Source organism: Diabrotica virgifera, chromosome 1 (genome assembly GCF_917563875.1).
Source record: "Diabrotica virgifera virgifera chromosome 1, PGI_DIABVI_V3a".
Classification (NCBI taxonomy): domain Eukaryota; kingdom Metazoa; phylum Arthropoda; class Insecta; order Coleoptera; family Chrysomelidae; genus Diabrotica; species Diabrotica virgifera.
Window position 1 is genome coordinate 279,138,594 of NC_065443.1, and position 17,873 is coordinate 279,156,466.

The window sequence follows — 17,873 nt, forward strand, 5'->3', positions numbered from 1 at the left end:
CTGCTACCTTTTCAGATCTATTGTGGTCCTTTAATTCTAGATTACATTCTTTAGTCTGGCCCTTTTTAAAAGGTCCAATAAGCCCCAATTCTCACCGCACATTCTTCTACATTTGCCCAAGGACATAGTAGCTGTCTGTGTGGTTTTCAGGATGTGAGTATTCCATTTCAGCCTATGATCAGTATAAACCCCAAGGTATTTTATTTTTTTGGCAAATGAAATCTCTGTTCCTCCCAGCACCGGTAGTTTTAAGCCTTCTAGTGCTGTCCTTTGGGTGCAGTTGGCGATTTGTTTTCTGAGCATTGACTATCAGTCTCTCTTATTTACACCGGTCGTCAACTATATTTGGGGCTGCTTACATTCTTCCAGACACCAGCTGGGCAAACCTGCCCCTGATGAAGATTGATATATCGTCGGTGTATCCTAGTCAAAAAAGTCTTCTGTGGAGAGATTTTTGAGATCATCTACCAAGGTTGCTCAAAGTAGAGGTGACAGAACTCCTCCTTGTGGACAGCCTCCACCTACTCTTGCTTTGATGTTTGCTTTAACTAGAGTTGATATTACTATCCTATTCTCCTATTCTCTTATCTATCTGCATATTACCGCAGGGATTGTTTATTGACTATCTATGTAGTCTAGATCCGCTACGTTTAGTTTCAACAGGGCCACCACGAGAAGGGTGCAATCAAAGATTACACACCCCAATCAATGTTGGGACTATCCAGCGGTCTTGGGATGGTTTAAGGAGGTGCAAAGTCCTAAGACTCTCCAAGCAAAACTAATCCCCTGCGATTAGTTCTTTTCCCGCTCAGCTTTACGCCGACTAGAAAAAGAGCACATCCCTCGGCCCAAAAAAATCAATACAAAAAAAAACAACAAAAAAACAAAACAAAAAAAAAACAATATTACATTTGATTCATTTTACTTAACGATTTTTGCAATTTTTTTTTGTATTTTAGACTTTTCTTTCAACTTTTGGTTCAAAACTCGCATTCGAAAATACATCCGACATCTAAAAAATTAATTTTTTTTACATCACCAGATATTTTAACATTTACTGATCTTTTCAATAAAGATTTTTGATAAGTTTTGATGCCAACTTTAATAGTGTCCCCATTGAATTGGCAAAAAATATTTTCTAGTTCACGACAGTTCGTAAGTAATATTTCTGAAGGCTTCACCAAACCCCCTTCTGAGAGATGATTTACCCACGAGGAAGAAATGTTACTATTTGTAGAACTGCCCAAACTCTCTTTATGTCGTAGCTTGAAAGCTATGAAACCAGCTAAATTTTCTAGTCCATCATGATACAACTCTTCCATTTCAAAACCTGTTTGATGGTTTTCATTTTCTGAAGTTACTGGAAGATTTAATTGACTAAAGAGTGGTTCTTTTATCATCACTGAATCTACTACGTCATTGTTGTAACAATCAAGATTCAAAGAGCTTCCTGCTTTCATGTTTTGAAGCGACATGTTTGTTGTTTCTGGTAGGTTACTTACATTAGCTGAAAGTGAAATAACTTCATCGTTCCGACGCATAATAAAATTACGAAGAGGGTATTTAAACTGCAAAGGAGACGGATGATCATCTAAACCTCCAATCGCACGTATTACTGAGAATAGTCCGTCTAAGCAATTTTGATTTAAATTATATATGTTGTTATATAATTGATGTTGAAATCTTTTTTTAAATCTAGAAAGAGTAGTTGCAAAGATTTAATACTAACAATAATACCATGCTGAAAGGGCAGTAATGACTATTTCCAATTATATTTAAGAATTTTATCCCGAAAATATAGTTTTATGCTTTCCGAAAACTTTCGCAAACTGCATAAAAATAACAAACTCAAGTTAAAAATCGAACATTTGGCGCGCTTGTCGGTCAGTGACTTAGGCGTAAAAGAGAGAGAGACAGGCTTATTCATGCGCGTGGATTTATCTCTGGTTGTCGTAGTATCATGGTTTAACCTAACTTCGGGCCCTGGGCACTAGAGATTTAGGGGCCCCCTTCATTGCTATTCGTTGTCAATTTTTTAACAAAAAAAACACATGCATTAACTTGCATTAACTATTAACGTTTATTGTAAAACCCATACATTTTAACAATTTTCAAAAAGATTTTTAAAACAAACGAGAAAAATAGCAAACGTAAAAAATATTCCAAAAAGTACATTTAAAATTATAAAAAAAAAACAGAAAGCTCTACAGAACAACACATGACAAACAAAAAAAATCTGTAAAAAATATATAAGACAAAAATTAGCTTACTTTTTTCTTGACTAGGATTGGCAAACTGCCATATTAATACTATCAAAATTCAGTTGCTCAACTTCTTCATTTTATAATGCGATAGTGATAATGCGTCTAGGTTTTCTTGACCCTTTGACCTTCAATGTATGTATCTTTATTCTCTTTAAAGCCAAAAAAGACCGCTCGCCTGACGCATTAGAAATTGGTATCGTCAAATTAGTCCAGGAACCGAAGCTTTTCACCTCACAATTTTTACAGAATGGATCGATTTGCTTGAAAATTTGAGAATAAGGGAGCGTTCAAGTATTACGTAACGCAATTTTTGAAGATTTTTGACCGCCTGCCCCCCAACCTGCGTTACGTAATACTTGAACGGTCCCTAAGTAGTGGATAGTCCAAGGATAAAAATCTATATGATGCCGAAAGGCGCTTTTACCATGGGGGTGGTTGCCACCCCATCTCGAGGGTGGAAATTTTTTATTATATTTTGACCGCAAGAGTTGATTAATATATTCATTCTAAGCAAAAAACATTTTTTTGAGAAAATTAATAGTTTTCGATTTATTTGCTATCGAAAATGTTAGTTTTATATCGAAAAAATCAATGTTTTTCGATAATACTCATGTACGATTCGCTCAATTTTTGCCGTAGAAAAAATCTTTTCAAACCAAGTTCTTTAGAATTAAATAACCTACAATTTCATATTTAAACATTTTTCCCTACCTCTGATGGTAATCTTTCTATTCTGAAGAAAATGGCATTTTTTACCAAACTACAAAAATTCGTTATTCGCTTTTAACTCCAGTTATTTAAAAACTAATCATTCTATCCCAGTCAAGCTTCTAGCATCTATTAATAATACATAAATAAAGAAGAATGAATAAGGCCAATGACTAAAAACATCGCCAAATAACATTATTATGCTTCCAACTGGATTTCTCCTTTTTTTTTTCAAAAAAATATATTGATTCTTTAACCGTAACTTTTTTATTTTTTATCTTAGAAGCTTTGGTAAAAAAGAATTTTGTAGGTTTTTACAAGATCTATGAGTTTATTAATATTAAATATTTTTAAAATCCTCAGTCGCAAAAAGAGGTAACTTTGAAAAGGTTGGTAAAGGTGGTTTTTGCATGTTATTGCAAGTTTTAATCGTCAATAGCTCCCCCAATTTTTGCCGTAGAAAAAATTTTTGCAAACCAGTTTCTTGGGAATTAAATAGGCTACAATTTATATTTAAACATTTCTTCGTATTTCTGATGCTAATCTTTCTGTTCTGAAGAAAGGCCATTTTTTCCAAACTACAAAAATTCGTTATTCGCATTTAACTCCGTTTTTTAAACTAATCATTCTATGCTGGTCAAGCTATTAGAACCTATTAATAATACATAAATATAGAAGACCAAATATTGTCAATCACCAAGTTTAAATTATGGTGGTGATTAGGAGGTTGCTTCCGATCATTTTTCGCTGAAGAAAATAGAGACTGACATTCTTTTCATTGTAATTCAATTAATTTTTAAGATAAAGACTTTTTGTTTATTTCTAGAGATAGATATTTTTAAATACTTTAAATTAGTTTCAAGGAGTTTAAATAATTTAATATTTTTTACTTTTAGCCATAAAATATACAGTGTGATCACTATTTGCAAATACAAAATTTTCTCATTTTTTTTAATGGGACACCCTGTATATTAGTTTTGCGTTTTGTAGTAAATATTACAACCTTTCTTTTGGTATAAGGTTGTATGTACCTAGCATGTTTCGTTTTGTAGATATTTTAAAAAAACTATAGATTTTACGTGTTTGCGGATTTTTTATTTAAAATTTTTTTTGCAAAAAAAAATAATTATAATCTGGTTTTAGAAACATACACTAAAATATAAAATATGAAAATAAAAACGTAATTAAAGATTAAAATAAATCGTATGCTAGTACAACTCAATTGAATTTAATAACTTTAAATTATTTTACAAAAAATATTTTACCATATTAATGAATGCATAAAATAGTTACTAAATTAAATAAACAACCAAATTTTAAATCAACCATAGTAATTTTTCTACTACAGCAACTTTCCTGTACCAAATTAATTGTTAGTTAAATTGTATTTAGTTAAACTTTTAAATTTACTTACATACATCTTGAGAATATAAAAATTATTATAAAGTATGCTTTGAAACAAATGAATGTTAAATGTATCATCCAAATTATTTATTAATATAAATAGTATTTACTGGTGTCACAAAAACTGGTAATATTTTGTAGTTGAAATTTTTGTAACAATTTTTTATATTTTAAATTTTAATTTTTTAACCGAAAAATGTTTGGATATGACATTTATTGTTTTGGGCGAAACCATTAGAAATTATTACCAGCTTTTGTGACACGAGTAGGTACATAGATACTATTTACTTCTTAATATACTTCCATAACGTTCATTTGTTTCAAAGCATACTTTATACGTTCTCAAGATGTAGGTAAATTAAAAAGTTATTAACTGATCTTACTCGTAAATACAATATAACTAACAATTAATTTGGTACAGGAAAGTTGCTGCGGTAGAAGAATTACTACGATTGATTTAAAATTTGGTTGTTTATTTAATTTAGTAACTAATTTATGTATTCATTAATAAGGTAAAATATTTTTTGTAAAATAATTTAAAGTTATTAAATTCAATTGAATTGTACTAGCATACGATTTATTTTAATCTTTAATTACGTTTTTGTTTTCATATTTTATATTTTAGTGTATGTTTCTAAAACCAGATTATAATTATTTTTTTTGCAAAAAAATTTTTAAATAAAAAATCCGCAAAAACGTAAAATCTATAGATTTTTTAAAATATCTACAAAACGAAACATGCTAGGTACATACAACCTTATACCAAAAGAAAGATGGTAATATTTACTACCAAACGCAAAACTAATATACAGGGTGTCCCATTTAAAAAAAATGAGAAAATTTTGTATTTGCAAATAGTGATCACACTGTATATTTTATGGCTAAAAGTAAAAAATATTAAATTATTTAAAAATATCACTATATTTTAAAAACTTTGACCTATCACCTAAATTTTTATTTCCTTGGAAACATAATCCACAACCCTATAAATATTACCATTTTTCTCAATAAAAATGTAAATATTTTGAAAATTATTAACTTTAGGCCTATAAGACCTTATACAAATTTTTCATATTTTTAAATAATATATTCAAAAATGATTTAATATACAAGGTGTTCCATTTAAAAAAATAAAACTTTGGTTCATACCGTCGTTCTGACTCACCCTGTATAATTGAAAATAATTTTAAATTATAGACCTCTTTGATACACATTAGTTTTGTTATAAACATTTTTTTGTATATCTCATAGTTTAGCCGTAATCAAAGAAGACCAGAGGTTTGGCGCACCCTGTATAATAAAGTGTAGCTCGATTACTATTGGTCGTTAGAAAATTTAAAAAAACGGATTTGTTTATTTTTTTAAAGGTACATTTTTGTTAAGTAAAGTTGTTTTGATACAACGAAAACTTTTAGAGTTATTAGCAAAAAACTTATTAAAAACATTGATTTATTCGATATAAAACTAAGACTTTCGATAGCAAATAAATCGAAAACTGTTAATTTTATTAAAAAATGTATGGAACGTTTTTTGCTGAGAATGAATGTTTTTATCAACTTTTGCCGTCAAAACAAAATAAAAAATTTCCACCCCCATGGTAAAAGCGACTTTGGGCATCATATAGATTTTGATCCTTGGACTATCCACTACTTATTCTCAAATTTTCAAGCAAATCGATCCATTCTGTAAAAATTGCGAGGTTTTGTCCTATTTTAAGCTTCATTACTTGGACTAAATAAACTTGCAGTAAAGTTAAAAATTGGCAAAAGTTGTCTTTACATCCTGAATGGCACCAAATTTTCAAAAGTTTATTCAAATTTTGACATAACGTTATAAAATGAATACTTTCATTATACAAGTTCTCTTTGGTTTCATCAACATTTTTTTTATATTCCTCGCATAAAATATTATTTCACTTTTTGACTTCTTTATTTAGCGTAAAAAAACATCTAACAGCTGATCTGAACATCTTTGTAGCATTATATTCTCTTTAAAAGATCTTGAGAAATATTGTGGCATATACTAACATTAAATAGGTACGTCAATCCTGAATATCTCCTGCCCCTTTAAAATTGTTTCTCTTTCTACTGCCTCATCGAAAAATGTTTTTTCTTTGTTTTTTGAAGGCCAATTCTATAGAATATGTTTGAGATTATTGCCTTCACAAAAAAATATTTTCGTGAAAATAATTCGAAAATAATTCGATAAAAAATAATTTTGCTTAATTTATTTCTTACGTTTCCACAAAGTTCAGATGTCATTAATTCTACTCCAATTGACACGTTCAAGTCCACAGTTTCTAACGTTTTGCTTGTTGCATTCACTAGTTTTAAAATCCTTGTCCAAATCAGTGTCAATAGAGTATCCAAGTTAACCTGTCTCAAAGGTATCCATTTTATTATGCAGTGCCTTGGCTTCACTTCTAACTTCTGATTTTTTATCTCTATTATTGCTTAACTGAAAAAATATGTTTAGTAGATCCGTAGTTTTTAAATAAAGCATTTACAGCGTCAAAAGTTTCTACATGTTTTGTTTTCATCGCTTCCAGGAATTCATTTCAAGTTTGTTCAGACAGATAGCTAACTGAACCTTTTTCTTTATTCGCATTGCGCTGTAAATGCTGAGTTAAGAAGTTGTCAAAAGCAAAGTATACAAGACAACTTAAGTAATTTCCCTTATGAGGACTCGTTAAATTCTCATGGGATCAACGAAAAGCTGGTCCTTGAGAAGCAAGTAATTTAATGGTGACAACAACTCTTCTTAGGACCTTTACTCAATAGTCAGCTTCGCGTTTTACTTGCTCTTTCAAGCCAGCGTTTATAACTCCAATTTAACTGATGATCCATCTAACTCCAACTGATGATCTTGTTCCAGATGATGAACTGATGTCCAGTTCAGATGAAATTTACTTTCTTTGCGAGATTTGAGTAAATTATTCCAATATTTCCAGTGGGTAAAATATATCCAAAATCAGTTAAACTATTTTTTTTTAATTGAAAATAATTTGCACGGGTAGCAATAAACAGCTTTAACACTTCTCTTTGCCTCCATTGGTTTTACTCCATAAAGTTGTGCTCACTACGGAGAGCAATGGATTTTATCCTCGCTCCGACCCTCTGGTATTTATATTCGTTATATTCGTGAATTCTCGTATTTAAAATAATGTATTTATTTTAAATGCGAGAATTCACGAATATAAATACCAGGGAGCAAGGGTCGGAGCGAGGATACAATCCATTGCTCTCCGTAGTGAGCAAACCCTTAGAGTTGTATTTAATCTTCTATTATAAGCTTTGTTGTCTCCAACTTCATACATTTTTTTACAATTTTCTAAGGAATCGCTCTTTGGTTTTAAAGTTGTCACAGTTCTTATTTATCAGTCTTAAAATCAGACCATATCGAAATCGCAGGTATTTCGTAGTCTTTTTCATTATTTAAAAAATATGGTTCTCGATTATTTAGCGGACTTTAATTTGTTATTAATAAAAGAAAGGGTCCCTACGAACCCCTGGGCGCCCGCCCCAAGCGCCCAATGGATAAAACGGCACTGTCTGTATTCAGTGTATTACAAAATATGTCCAAGCAATCTCTACAGCAATATAATAACATTTTAATATTCATTTTTTAGAAGAATTCTCACAGAATGTATGATTTTAAAATTGTATTACTGTTGATAACTAATTCATTAGCCTACAAAATAGAAATGCAAGCCTTTCAACAGGAAAATGCAGCATACGTGAAAACTATCATCGAAAAACTTTGGCAAAATGTACCAGACTGCGACATTGTAGAACATTTGGATAACAGCACGATCAAATACAAAATGGGACCAGATGCAAACATTGGGCATTATTATTTTAATTATGATCATCAAACATATAGATATCGTCCAGTTGGATATTGTTTTATACATGTATTGGATTCACCAATTTTGTTCCAGAAAAAAACTTTCAATTATATGCAGCCCAAGGTAAGTACTCTAGCTCTAGAAGATTTTTATATATTATATCTACAGCCTCAGCCGCATCCCGAATTTCGATCTCCACCTTTTTCGGTCGGTCCATTTCTCCTCATTTATGGCTCTGTCTCTCATTATGCCTCTGATTTCTTTTCTCCATTCTAGTTCTGGTCTTCCTCTCCTTCTATTCCATGGAATATAGTTTAAGGCCTGTTTTTGGCCATCGTTCCAGATATTGAGGTATACACCGTTGGACGCGTCTAGAGTCCTCCTGCGAACCCTCAGTTATTGGCGCAATTCGTAGGTTGAAATTTTGAGTAGGTACCTAATTGTCAAAAAACCAAAATTTTCAAACTTGAAGTTTTTAGTTTTTGGCTATACTGAGCCGTGTGTAGATATGATCTTGATCGCTTAGGCACTATTTGAAAGCTTAACTCAACGTTATTGATTTGGTGTATTTGCGGTTTTCCTGTCTCTCCTTGAACCTAAGATATATACGCTCAAAAAATGTGCCATTTTGTATCTACCTAGCCCTATAGCTGGCTTATGGGTGGTCGAAAGTCACAAAATACACCGATTCTGAATCGGCCCTGACCCCCTCTTGAAACACAGAAAAAAAATTTAGATCGGTGTAACTTTTCCACACACATACATACATACATTAGTGATGTTGATTATAGTTACTTTCGAGTATTCGTTTCAAATCGTTACTTTTGTGTAAAGTAATAATTACTTTTGTATTTGAGTACCCGTAATCATATCGAGAATCGTATTTCTCAGTAGGTAGGTATTTGGTATAGGTATTCCGATATAACAACGACCTTCACTGATCTGTTTAATGGATAAAAATGATTTGATTACTATGATTACTTTTGTTACTTTTGTATTTGAGTACCGGTAATCATATCGAGAATCGTATTTCTCAGTAGCTAGGTATTTTGTATAGGTATAGATATAGATCTAGATAAAAATATAGGGTTCTCGCATTCGATCTTTGTTAATGACATACATTACATATACCTATTTTACCTCCATTATACCTCCCTCTGTTTCATCTTCTATCTTCTCCTCGCCTTTACAGTGTGAGGCTCTGAGGCTCACACCCTTAAAACGCTTCATACCGATAACGATATTCGATAACACTCGTAAAATACCGATCCCGTCCGTTACTCGCTGAGATACGATTGGTAGAAAGTAATCAAGTGTACTGGTTGTAGATACAATAGTCGTTACTCGCTCTGATACGAGTGGTACGAGGTAATCAGAGTAATCAAAGTAGATACAATAGTCGTTACTCGCTCTGATACGATTGGTATGAAGTAATCAGAGTAATGAAAGTAGATACAATAGTCGTTACTCGCTCTAATACGATTGGTACGAAGTAAGCAGAGTAATTAAAGTAGATACAGTAGTCGTTACTCGCTCTGATACGATTGGTACGAAGTAATCAGAGTAATCAAAGTAACGATTTGCCTCTCTGTATAGTAATCGTTACTTTCGGTATTCGTAAGTAACGAGTACTTTGTAACGAATGGATAATTTTTCAACATCTCTAACATACATACACAATACATATCCACAAACATTTCCCCCTTTTTAAATAAAAATTGAGTAATAATTCTGAGCTCGGTAACTTTTGAATGGTATAACCGATTTTCAAAATTAGACATAAACTTGAATTTTTAAAATTTTTGGGAGTTTTGGGGACGAGAACGAAAAACAGACCCTAAATGCGAAGGGCCGTAAAATCCACACCCTTGGACCAAAATGGAAAGTTGACATATGGATGGGCGAGTCTTTTCCTAAATTTTAAGATGGGATTTGGCCAAATTTTCAATTCATTCAGATTTAGAAAATCGAAAATTTCGTGTATATAGTGTCGCATGTAGGGGTATTGTGCGCCACTGACGAGAACTGCCGTTCTCTGGTAATATCACTGATATCACTTGTTCTTAGAACGCTCTTATGTATATTTTTTATTACATGGTAGAAGGTATTTTTTTATTTTTGATAAAAGATCCTCTTAAGGCATCTGTTATATTCATAGTAAAGAAACAGAACAACTTTTACTTTGAATTCCTTGATTTCTCCTAGATGTTTTTTGAATACCTACTTAAAGAAGGTTTATTACCATGCATAACATCTTACGATCTCTTTTCTAGATCAGCAGAAAAGATATAGTAATTATATTAGAAAGGGAAACGCACATACCCAACACTTTCTTGAAAATGTTCCTTCTTACAAAACTGGTCATTGTTATAAAACTACTTATCCCGAAAGCTTTTTACTGCAGCCATAAAATGGATAAAGAATGGTGCATTCTTCAGGAAATTCAAAGCAATGATCATTTACCAAATTTCCTAAAATTGACAGAACTGTTCAAGTATTTCACACATAAGAAAATTGGATATGCGTCGTATATTCCATATGTTTATATAAGGTTCGTATAAATAGATAATTTTTAATAATTATTTAAAAAATTTGCATATGCACAATTTAAAAGCAAAACTCTTATTTTCCTATTTCTCTTTCAGACCTGACATTCAATGCCGTGCGGTACATTTTTTCAATATGATGCAAGTCTTCCAAATGCCGCCCCTTAAATATAACTTAACTTTTATTTTTATTAAATGCAACTGCACAAAATGAACACACTTTTATTTTAACAACAAAACTTAATTTAAATTAAATGAAATACGTATAAACATTAAATAACATTTACAAAAATTACAATTTTCCCCTCCTGACTTTAATTTTGGCAAATTCGTCAATCAGATTGGTGTAGTCTAAAGTAGCAGCCAGTGAGGACTCTATTGAAATGAGTGCTAATTTTTTTAGTTTTGTTTGTCTTATGGAGCTTCGTAAACAGTTTTTAATAATTTTTAATTTTGAAAAACTTCTTTCCCCACTCACTACCTAGACAGGGAGTGTTAATAAAATTCTTAGCGATACAACTGTGTACATTTGGGTGTACAAAAATAGTTCAAAACTTCTAAAGGTTTCATGGACTATGTTATCATTTGGGACATACCACACAATTCTTCTAGAAAATTATTTGCCTGTATATCCGATTCTTTTTCTATTGAAAGTATTGAATAAAGATTAAAACAATATTTTTTTAGTGTTTTATCATTTATTTCTCCCAATTTAAAAATATTAAAAATTTATTTGTTTATGAATTTCGAGAACCGAAAATCGAGCAAATCAAAGAATTAATGACAATGTCTAAAAATTATTTTAAATCTATCTTCTTCTGTTAAGAGCTCATCTATAGATTTTTCGTCATCAAATTAACGCTTTTTTCTCCTGGCTCGAATTTCATTTTTCGCTGGAAATTCGGAGCTTATATCAAGATTTTCTGCAATTTCATTAGCTGTAATTTTCGTTTGGTCATAGCCAGATTGTCTGTAACTTTAAATTTTTTTTATTGTTTCTGACAACCTTTTTGCACAATCTGACAAATTTATAGTTACATGTTGCAACATCTTCGAGACAGACCGAATTTATATGAAATAAAATATCATGCCAAAGAACAACACCGCATATAAATTTATAATTTTTAATATTTTTTGTAAATCCTCTTGCTTTGACTTTAGTTTCTGTGTCTTTGTTGACTTCTTCTATTATTTCGAATAAGGCATCATATATTTCACATAATTGAAATCTTAAAGCTTTCAATGCATCTATTCGACTTGACCATCTACTATTTAGTATCGCTTAACGGATTTAAGTTAGTTGTGAAACATGTTTTTTTGGAGCTTCCCAACACTTTGTAGAATCGGAGAAAAAAGTGTACAGCTCTTGTATAATCCAAAAAAGGGTTATTCTTTCTGTAGAAGAAGACGATTTCACTTTTAAAACAAAGTTTACAGAGTGGCATGCGCCTACTTTTTAGCATAAGGTCAGATTAGCGATAATTTACGGCGCCGTAAGGGCAGTAAAATTAAGCGGGAAAATGGGTCCCACGGTTAGAGTAGTGGATGGCCAGACGAGCTGTAAAATATCGCGCAGCAACATAGCAACATAGGATAGGACCGATTTTTCGCGCTTCATTTTACTGCTTTTACGGCGACGTAAATTATCGCTTGTCTAGCCTTAGCCTTAAACTCGAGTGACACACACCATCGGATATTTTTCAAATATTCTATTTTGCACACCCTTTCTTATCCCTATGATAATTTTGATGTATTTTCATTTTACCGATTATGCCGCCCCCTTGTGATGCCGCCTGATGCGACTGCCTCACCGCATCATAGCACCGCACGGCCATGCTGACATTTTCTCTGCAGAAAAAAATAATTTTTTTATTGAATCTTCTTAACGGAAGATTGTAATAGTCTAAAATCACATTTTTGACATTTTTGTTTAATAGTTAGTCATTTGACAGAATGTCCATTGTAATGGACATTGGGACTATAATAAGAATTTAGGATAATAGTCACATACAATATATTTTTTTAATAAATTATATTTATATCAAGCAAATGTCAATTAATTTAAATGAAAATATTTAAAACAATTTTTGGTAGTTACAAAACATGTACATTACAATTTTCACAAAAAACATGAGTTTTCCCTTTACACCCAACATTTTTGCATCTAATCCTTTTTTATCGTAATCTGGCAAATGATTGTATTTTATCTATGCGTATTTCCTTCAATGGTCTCATTTCAACTCTGGGTGTTTTTGGAGTGTGGGGAGAATTCTCAGTTGATATTTTGGGACGACCAATACTTCTTTTTATGGGTTTTCCCACTTCAATTAATTTGATCTCTAATTGATCTTCAATTTGAGACAACACATTATCAGCTAATTGGTCTAATTCATCATCATCATATAAAAAGGACAATAAAATCTCTTGATCTTTTAGATAATCTGGACTAAAACCTGAAACACAAATATCAATATAGGCCTGTTGTCCATTGCAATGGACATCATCTTTTAATGTTTGTTATCAACAAAAAACAACAATAAATTATATTATCTGTGTTGAAAAAGTAGTATATAAATTGATAAGTCTACTATAATATGGTCAACATTTGCTTTTTATTAGTTAAATAATGATTGCTTTAGGCTTTAGGATATAATATCACAATATTTCAACCCTTAAAACCACCCTTGTTAGATCTTTATATAAAGAATTTATTTATCCTAAAATAATGATTTCGGCTTGCATCGATTTGCATAAAAATTTGTGATTAGGATTATCTCACCCTGTACTTTATATTCTATATTATGCTCAAGGTAGTTGATTATTTTAGGGGTGTAAACTACCCCTTATTGTCAAAATTTATATAAAAACATTGTAAACCTTAATATAGGTAAAATTTGGTTTTGATTGGTTAAATAATGATAGTTTTATACTTTAGGATATAATGTTATAATATTTCAACCCTTAATAACATTGCAATTTTTATAAGTAATTTAATAGATCTATAGAGAAACAACGTAGAATTACGTAAAAAAACATTTATTTACACAAAAATACGAATTTACAAATACAAATACAAATAGTTGTTTAGTCATCTTCATCGAGATCGACATCATCTTCGTCTTATTTCGAATTTTCGGGCTATTCGAACTTTTTGAAAAAAAAATTCGTTTTGTAAACTTTTGTAGGTATAGCTCCTTCATTTTTGGTGATCAAAAGTTTTTCACAATTGATTTTGTAGGGTTTTTTAAAGAGCTAGAAAAATATGTAAATTAAATTCTGTAATATCCCTTAGTTTTTAAGTGGGGTGAGTTTAAAGGGCTGAAATAAGGGGGTGTTTGCTCGTAAATAGAGGTTTTAAACAGCTATACCTCGCTAAATATTCACTGTAGAGACACTCTTTGTACAGGGAAATTTTAGTTATTAAAAAACTACAATAAGTATAGAATTTTATAATTTTTTTTTTGTATATCCAGCATTTTTGGATATATTTTGAAGAAAAGGGTAAAAAATACGAAATTGCAAAAAATCAATTTATTTTTAAACTAAAATTTTTCTAAAATTAGGCCTTTTAAATAGGTCAGACTTCTTATATTAGGTGTATTGATTATACGTATATAAAAAGAATTACGGAAGAGTGAAGATCAATTTTACTTAGGAAGATAGTTAGGGGGCTGTTTTCACTGATTTTTTCGTGGAAAAAAGTAGTTATCGACGTTATTTTGATCATAAGTCACTTAATTTTTATGCTAGAAACTTTTTTCTTTTTTTTTTTTGAAACACCTAATTGTATACTTGAAAAAATATTGTGTAAGTTTTCTTCGAAAATGCAAAGTTTTTCCGTTATTTGGGTTTGCATATTTCAAATTATGCATTTGACGGAATAGGCTGACCTTTAACATGCCGTATCTCGGTTTGTGCTGGTCGTAGGAAAATTATAAAAAAAAAAAGTATTTTTTTGTGTTTTTGAAGAATACAACTTTGGTATCTACAGTATTTTTGATTAAATGCATATTTTTCGAGTTATTCTCAAAAAACCCTCTAAAGATGTCGATTTTTTCGTTGAAAAACTGTTACTTTCAACCGTGAATAACTCTAAAAATATTAACTTTACGAAGAAAACGTAAAGAATAATTTTTTCTAAGAATTACTTTTTCCATCGATTTCCATGGTTAAAATGTAACGAAAAGTTCTCACCCCCGAGATGGGGTGGAAACCACCTCCAAGGTTTTAGCGTATTTTGGGCTATTCCCCTACCTTTCGTGAAAATATCAAGTAAATCCATGCTGGACGAAAAAATTGCGAGCCAAAATGCTTCATTTCTTAGCCTATATTAGTTTTCTTAGGATTCTTAAAACACATTGGCGCGAAAATTTTAAAAATTTTCGTAATAAATACAATACAATACCATAATTAAGAAGCATGGCCGAAATTTCTGGAGACAATACATAGGTTTTCGTACTCTAGCTCAGCGATTCTCAACCACCGTGTCGCGACACACTGGTGTGTCGGAAGAACCTATTAGGTGTGTCGCGAGATTTACGAATACGATATTTTTATTTATATTTTTTTACTTGTTATAATATACCAATCATGCATTCAACCATTTTTTTAACTATTAGGTATACAGGGTGTTTCATTAATAATTGTCCATATAGTAACTGGAGAAACCTTAGCACAAAATACGAAGATTTAACCTAAAACATTTAAATAAAATGTGATTCCTTACCGAGTTACAGGGTGTTTTATCTAAAAATTTAAAAATTATTTTTGTTCAGTATTTTAAAACTGTTCGACGTATCCTTTTCATACTTGGCAGGAAGTATAGGTACTGTACAAACTACTTAATCATGTTAAACAAACGTTTCTGTAATTAAGTATTTTCTATGGGAAATAAGCCACAATTTTACTAAAAAAATGAATTTATTAACGTTTCGAAGCCCAAATCAGGTTTCATTGTCAAAATACAAAATACTACTAAATAAGTAGTATTAAATATATAATATAATACTACTAAATACTAAATAAGTAGTATTCTGTATTTTGACAACGAAACCCCATTTGGGCTCCGAAATGTTAATAAATTCATTTTTTTAGCACAATTGTGGCTTATTTCCCATAGAAAATACTTAATTATAAAAATGCCACAAGGAAATAGCTTCAGAACAACATTAAGAAAACGTTTCTGTCTATTATTACCAGAGGCGCACGACGGGAGAAAGTGAATGGTTAATCCTTTCCAAATTCTACGCCACTGGCGGAATTGCTATTTTAGTTCAATTTTTGGATTCTACAATACTTTCTATGAAAATAATATACTCTTCATTTGTAACGATAAAGTCATTAGTTTTCGAGATCTTTGAAGTTAAAAATGAAACGATACGGTTATTTTGATTAATGTACTGTGTCGCTTCATTTTTAATTTCAAATATCTCGAAAACTAATTATTTTATCGTTACAAATGAACAGTATATTATTTACATAAAAAGTATTGAAAAATCAAAAATTACACTAAAATAGCAATTTCGTCAGTGGCGTAGAATTTGGGAAGGGTCAACCAGCCACTATCCCCTGTCGCACACATCTGGTAGTAGCTAGAAACATTTATTTATCTTAATTTAGTAGGGTGTACAGTACCTACACTTTCTGCCAAGTATGATAAGGATACGCCAAATAATTCTAAAGTACTGGGTACAAATAATTTTTAAATTTAAATCATATGAATCAGATCATAAATTAATCAAAATAACTGTGCCGTTTCATATTTAACTTCAAATATCTCGAAAACTAATGACTTTATCGTTACCAATGAGGAGTATATTATTTACGAAGAAAGTATTGGAGAATCTAGAAATCGCACTAAAATAGTAATTCTTCCATTGGCGTAGAATTTGAGAAGGGTTAACCATACATTATCCCCTGTCGTACGCCTCTGGTAGTAGGTTTGTTTATTAATTTAGTAGGGTGTATAGTAGTCGCACTTTCTGCCAAGTATGAAAAGGATACGTCGAATAGTTTTAAAATTCGGAGCAAAAATAGTTTTTAAATTTTTAGATAAAGCATACTGTAACTCAGTAAGGAACCACATTTTATTTAAGTGTTTTAGGTTAAATCTTCGTATTTTGTGCTAAGGCTTCTCCAGTTACTATATGGACAATTATTAAAGAAACACCTTGTATACGACGTTATACCAATCAGTAAAGTGCCAATCCGTAATTGTTTCCTCTCTAACTGTTTTTAAAATTTAACCGACATAACTTGCGTTATGAATAGTTTATAGTTTGTACATAATTTGCAAAAATTTGTACATATAAGGGTGTCGCGAATCTGTAAGGAGTACGTTAGTGCGTCGCTGAGTAAAAAAGGTTGAGAACCGCTGCTCTAGCTAACTGAAAAGCTTGTCAAATTAATGAGCGCGCTAATAACCGGAAAAATAGCTCAAAAGATGGAAAACATAATACATTGCGAAACAAAAAGAGATTAAACTAGTGGGGGTGGAAATTATCGTTATAAACGTCTAAAATAACATTACATTACATAATTTCCCACCTTGAGACGTATCAGAGGAGTATGGCAACTGTCACTGTGACAGTAGAATTTTATAAAATACTCCTCTCACAGACGTCAAATGTCCAGTTGCACCAATAAATAAACGATTGATTTGGATTGCCCGTTTATTTTAAAATATAGTTGTCGAAAAACTGTCAAATTAAAAACAGAAATTTTAACGATTCTCCCAAAAATATTAAATTTTAACCTTTTTCGAAAGAAACGAAAAGTGTTGTGTTATTATATTTGAGTAACAAATTTAATATTTTTCGGGAGAATCGTCAAAATTTCTGTTTTTATTTGACAGTTTTTTTTGACAATTACTATATTTTAAAATAAACGGGCAATCCAAATCAAAAACTCAATCGTTTATTGGTTGGTGCAACTGGACTAAAGGTGGGAAACTATGTAATGTAATGTTAATTAATACGTTTATAACGATAATTTCCACCTCCACTAGTTTCACCTCGTTTTATTTCACAATGTATTATGTTTTCCATCTTTTGAGCTATTTTGCCGGTTATCAGCGCACTCATCACTGTATATCAAATACGAGCT

The 17,873-nt window shown here is 31.1% G+C and overlaps 1 protein-coding gene across 1 annotated transcript in view; it reads right to left on the reverse strand.

Annotated features, from left to right (window-relative positions):
* Positions 1-12,823: 12,823 nt before the first annotated feature.
* LOC114340305 (guanine nucleotide-binding protein G(o) subunit alpha) overlaps positions 12,824-17,873 on the reverse strand; it is a 127,429-nt gene continuing 122,379 nt past the window's right edge. The window contains exon 5 of the mRNA XM_050642041.1: positions 12,824-13,222. Coding sequence (XP_050497998.1) covers positions 12,945-13,222 — 278 coding nt within the window. The 3' untranslated portion in view covers positions 12,824-12,944. The remainder of the gene's footprint in view (positions 13,223-17,873) is intronic.